A 6000-nucleotide genomic window follows, 5' to 3' on the forward strand; every position below is an offset into this window, starting at 1 on the left:
AGGAATAGGGAAATACTGAGTATTTCTAAAGAGCAATTCATGACAATGGCTTTAAATTCTACCTCTTTCTTAAATGCATGTCAGAGTTTGGGCCTATCACTAAAAAAACACACACAGTCATTCTCTGCTGCAGTTGCACCTCCCTGGAGCAGTAATTGCATGAATCCTGTAAAACAAGGAGTTTCCAAGCACTCCAGGCTGGTCAGATGTATATGAAACAAGAGTGTCAGGAAACATCCCCTGCCAAGCAGTGAAAATGCAGACCACATCCTGCTGCTCTATTTGCTGCCCCTCTTTCCCACTGTATGGCATCCTTACAGAGGGTGTTTTTGTTGATGCAGCACATTAAAAAAAATCACATCAAGCAACAATCCAAGACTGCTTTAACACCCACAGCACCATGTGTCCTGGTAGAGTCTGTACTTGCTAACGGCTATATACTGGGATGGGCTTCTAGCAGAGACTCCTTTTGACGTCTCCTAGTGGGTGGTCAGTGGAAAGTTTTACCAGCTTTTCTCATGTTTAGTTACATTTTTACTTGGATTACGTATTATAGTATTTTTGTTTGGATTTCTCACTTGAACTACTCACAGAAGACCGTGCAACTGGCGGTAATCGGAAGTACTACCTACACCCCAGCCTGAGGATGCTAGAAGGTTCCTGCGTTGCTGGAAGTGTCATATTCTGTGGGACTGTCACTATGACCTTTACACAGTCATTATAATGGTACCAGGGCAAATTTCTGCCAGTATAGGAAGCCAAACATCATTTTCCAGATTTATCTAGGAGAGTTACATTTTTAATCCTCTGTCCAGGCATTTGTGCCCTTCTGCCAAGAGTCCCGTAGTAAACTACAGGTACCTGAATGGGAATACAAACACGCTACATTTATTTTACATTCATGTAATTAACAGCTTTACAGTACTTCCAGAAGGTCAAAAATGCAGATGGGTAAACTGAAGTTTAGGAAAGATTTGGTGAAGATAATACAGCTGGTTAGCACAGAGGGAGGATTAGCAACCAGATCCCCCAGCGCCACTCGTCATCCCCAGATCTCTCTCTGGTTCTATTTCTCCTGCCAGAATTAGCTCTAGAATTTCTGCATGCTTAGGAAAATCAACAAAGGTTTGCTTATCACACTGCAACATTCCCTCACCAGAAAAGCTTAAAACTGTGCTTACCCTTAGCATTTTGCTGCTTTGGAATGACTAGGACTTGTTTCTCTCTGCAGAGCAGACACAGTGCTTTAATCCTGTAAACTTCTAGGCAGTAATGATAGAATAAAATAATCATTGCATGGTTGTATTTGTAGTTGGTAAATGACCCCCATCTGCATGCAGTACATAAAGCATTTGAGCTTCTTCTACATCAAATATGCTACACGAGTGGAAGAGAGATTAGGACCTGAGGTGTATTTGGCCAGTTTACTTTTCCACAAGCATTCTTTGTACATCCATCTGTTTTTTAAAAGAACATAAACCACGAACTTGTGGAAAACTCAGCTAAATGCACCATCAAGATGAGATTGTGGTCCTTGTTCTTTATTTTTCCACTGGGCTGAGAGAGGCAAAAAGAGGTCAAATGACTTCCTCAAGGTCAGAGACCATCAGTGAGTCATAAAGGAGGGACTGTTTGCCTTACAACCCTGCATTCATTCCGCAAGGCTCTATGCTGCTGGTAGGCTTTTGTCTTTGCCTACCCCAGCAGTTTCTGGGAGCCTCGGCCATGCTGCTGCTCTTGCCTCTGGTGACATTCATCAGAACGACTTGTGGTAAAACGATGGGGTATTGGCAGGCCCATGCAAGGACGCAGGAGCACAGATGTGAAGGGCAGTCCCTTTAAGGCAAAACTCTCGGAGCTTAAAATGAAGCCCAGCTAGCAGCTTAGTGAAAGAAACATGAGCAGCTCTGCCAATGGCAAGTTCTGAAAATCCTTGGCTGACTTAAAATAGTAATTTTTTTTAAATGGCAAGAACTTAAAACCCAGCAGATCTGGGATCCTTTGAAATGGGCTAAATATTTTAGGCTGCGGGTGTGCCACACAGCTCTACAACAGCAGACCTTGGAAAATACACCAAATACTGGGGGGCTTTTAATAAATATGAGAGCCTGCCCACACCATCTTACAGTAGAATTGCCTGTTGAAGGTTGTCTACAAAACAAGTGGACCTAAACAAGAATCTGTGTGCACATCTCTGCCTAAATCTACCTTCAGCAGGCAATGACAGGCACTGACAACCATTTAGTATTTGCACACGTGTGCCTACTCATGCAATTGGTCAGATTTAAAAAAAACCAAATGAACAACCCCAGCTTTTACCCATGAGATCACACAAAATCTCCTCTGGGTGTATTTCTCACCTATGTGCATATTTACCTGTAGTTGATGCTCTCCTCTGACTCTCATGCTGCATCCAAACAAGTCAGTGTGTGTGTGCATCTGTAGCTGTGATGCAAAGCATCTCTGACAGGTGGATGTGTGGTGCCCACATGAAAAACGACAGTGCGAAAGCAAGGTGGGCTTCTCAAATGCCAGCCTTAGAGAGTAAGCGGAGGTGCTAAAAGAACTTGATAATAAGGACACTCAGATGACAGCTGGTAATGCTACCGGCTATACTTCAGAGCTAAGTGAAAAGCTGCCTTCTCCAGAGTTAACATGTACTGCTGTTATACTTTCTGCACTACACAGATTTATTTATTTTAGAAACAGCTCTCGGCACCCAGCAGCTCTCAGAAGCAAAACTCCCTGCATCTCCTCTGTTCCCCATGTCAAGTAACACTGACTTCAGCTGTAACAGTACATGCTGGTGCCTCTGCTAGAGCCCACTGTGTAAAAAACCTGGTGTCTTCTGCTGCATCACACTTAGAAAATGAAGTCCATTGCTGCATGTCTTAAAGCTGCTATTCATGCTATATAAGAAATATATACTAATTATTGTTACACTTCAGGGGAAACTGCCTCTCCTATGTTCCTTTCTCTTTCAACATGAATTCACTGATCCTTTTGCTAGAATGGGAGCTCTGTGACTGGGCTAGGAGGAAAAACACTGCAATTCCAGTTTAACTGCACACTCCCCTCTCCAGCATGCAGAGCATTTCTTTAAAATTGCTTGCAGATAGCTCAGCAGACACACACGAAGCTATGCATTTCTGAGACAAATGCTGTTCTCTGCTCTGTGCATGCCATCTACTGAAAACATGTGACAACCGCCTGTGCAAAATGACAGCTTGACCTGCTGTGAGGTTATCCCAGGAAAAGCACTGCTTGTAAGTCCAGGGTTAATTATACTCACCTCCTCCTGTGTTCATACTGGTTAAATTTAGGAAAAAATCTGTTCATATCTAGGATAAAGATGGGGAATGTTTCTCACACCAATTGCTACTGCTGATGAGATCAAATACAACTAACAGTGACAAAAATTCCTTGCAAAAACATGAAAATGTATAAAAATGAGCTGGACAATGACACAGGACAACTCCAACAGCAGGAATCAAAACATTTCTAGCAAGTGGAACTTGCGTACTGGCAGAAAGTGCCTCAGAAGCAAATTCCATTCCTTCCTTTTAATTTATCTTCTACCTACCATGTCTCATTTGTATCTAGCAGAGATAGTGCCTGTGAGCCCTTTTTCAAGCCCAGGAACTCACTAAGCTATATTGTTCAGAGTATTATGGGCTCCTTGTGTAACCCTGCCAATCTAAATGATCCTTGCCAAATACAATGGATTTTAATAAACCTGTGAACAGAAATTTATAGAGAGACAAAATTACATCTGTGCAATTATGGTATCGCTCTGAAATCTTACGTGCCTCTCCACCTACGAGATTTCAATAGGCTTTCGAAGGAAGAGTATTTGGAAACATGATGAAAAGGAGCTAAACTGTGCTCCCCATTACATCCCCAAAGGCATGCTGAATGTAAGAGATTGGCATTCATTATGACGAGAGGATGCTGGCTTGGTGTTTCAAATTATTCACTTTACACTGTATCTTTTCTAGCACTAGAGAACAGGAAACAAAGCTAACCAACTCTGTCTAGAAAGCCAAAAGCTAATGTCCTGATTTGCGCCATTTTTTACTCCCCAGGATACAAAGGGTGATGAGTGACCCTTTATCCTTCTGGAAAACAGCAGAGCTTTTTTAATGCTGTTATTTTGTGTATCTCGTCCAAGTTTTGAATGCTCTCTTCCCCATATGTACCTAGGCACAAGTTTCTGTTGTAGAGATGCTTTCAGGCTTAGAAAGAGAAAAACATGTGCTGCTGAGGACCAAAAATAACATCTGATCCTGCACTTGTTTGGATAAAGCTTCTTGAAGTCAACAGGAGTTCCGTTTCTGTAAGGACTTCAGAATCTCTCTACAAAGTAGTTAACCCCCCCACCACTCCTCTCCATCTTCCTGCAGCACTTCTAAACAGATGGCAGGGAGCAAAGGGAGGCATGATCAAATGTCTACTGACCACAGTGATGACGGGAAGCTAGCAAAAAGCCAGGACTGAATTGGCTTTCAACTTTAAGTGCTAAGAAGCCAAAAAAATCTTTTTATATCTGATATAACTATTTGGAGGTATTGCAGTTGCGCCCAAACCCTTCCCCTTCCTTACATCAAATGTGGTAGGAGTCCGTCTCTCTGTAATACCATTGATTACAGGCTCCAGAGCCGGAGCTGTGGCGAAGGGACTGAAGGACATCTCGGGCTGAGGGTACAGCGCAGCAGGCGATTTTGGCCATTTCACGAGCCACGATTTCTGTCAGCCCGAGCGCCCCACGCACGCACCGCCGCCCTGCCACCTGTCTCCCGGGGGAGGAGGGCACGGATCCATCGGGGGCGGATGGAGCCGCCCGGGTGAAGGGCTGGGGGTCGCAGGCGAGCCCGGGCGCCCCCTCCCCAGCGCTGTCCGGGGCAGCACGGCTGTGCCCAGCGGGAGCGCGAACGCGAAAATGGAAGCCAGCGGAAGGGAAGGAGATGCGGCGAGCGGAGCGGGGCGGCAGCGCTGCTCTGCGGAGGGGGAGGGAGGTGTGCGCGGCGCAGGTGGGGACCCGCCGCCCCCCACCCGCGGCCCCGCTGACCTGCCAGGCTGTTGTAGCAGTCGACTTCGATGGCCTCCACCGCCTGCCGCTGCTCCTCGCTCAGCCCCGCCGCGGCGGCGGCGGCGGGAGGGCGCTGCCCGGCCGGCTCCTGGCTCAGCAGCAGCAGCAGCGCCTTCAGCTCCAGCAGGGCGCGGTGGTACTTGCCGATGGCCTCCCGGAATTTCTTGTCCTTGTAGCACTGCGCCCCTTCGCTCTTGAAATCCAGCGCCCGTCCGATAAGCTCGCCCGGCTCGGCGCTGCCCGCCGCCGCCGCCCGCGGCTGGGCACCGCCGGCGGGGCCGTGCCCATCGCCCGCCCCGCGGCCGCCGGCGTTCAGCTTGCCCGCCGCCGGGCTCGCCCTCTCCATGGCCGCGGCGCCGCCCGGCTCCCGCGCCGCCCTACGCGGGCGATGCCGCGGCGCCCGCCGCCGCGCTCCCGGCCTTGCCCCCGCGCCGCTCCGCGGCTCCGCCGCTCGCTCCCATCCTCCGGCGGCCGCCGCTCCTCCTCCCTCGCCCCGCCGCCCGCGGGGCGCCCGCCTCCGCCCGCCCCCGCCGCCCGCCGCGGGCACCGCCACCCCCCGCTCCGCTGCGACCCCCGCCCGGCGCAGCGCGGGGCGGCGGGGGCGAGTCCCGGGCGTGGGGATGCGCCGGCTCCGCTCCCCGCTCACCGCGCCGGCCCGGCAAGGGGCGAGCGTACGCCGGGACCCTCGGCTCCCCGGACTGGCCGAGCCCACAGACCCCCCGCCCGCCGTCCTGCTCTCCCTGAGATTGGGCTCCCTCCAGCCCCCACAGCCGGGTCCCTTCTGCTCCCCTGTGCCTTGCCCTCCCGTACCTGAGGGTCTCACCTCCCTGTCTGCGGGCTGGGATTCCACCTCCTCCATTCCCCTCCTCACCTCAGGTTCCCGGCTCCATCTCCTCTCCCAGATCCCATTA

The 6000-nt window shown here is 50.0% G+C and overlaps 1 protein-coding gene across 1 annotated transcript in view; it reads right to left on the minus strand.

Moving 5' to 3' along the window:
* Positions 1–5581, minus strand: part of TTC9 (tetratricopeptide repeat domain 9) — a 28322-nt gene extending 22741 nt beyond the window's left edge. Inside the window, exon 1 of the mRNA XM_063398701.1 lies at positions 5069–5581. Coding sequence (XP_063254771.1) covers positions 5069–5435 — 367 coding nt within the window. The 5' untranslated portion in view covers positions 5436–5581. The remainder of the gene's footprint in view (positions 1–5068) is intronic.
* Between the last annotated feature and the right edge of the window lie 419 nt (positions 5582–6000).

Source organism: Prinia subflava, chromosome 5 (genome assembly GCF_021018805.1).
Source record: "Prinia subflava isolate CZ2003 ecotype Zambia chromosome 5, Cam_Psub_1.2, whole genome shotgun sequence".
NCBI classification, from domain to species: Eukaryota; Metazoa; Chordata; class Aves; order Passeriformes; family Cisticolidae; genus Prinia; species Prinia subflava.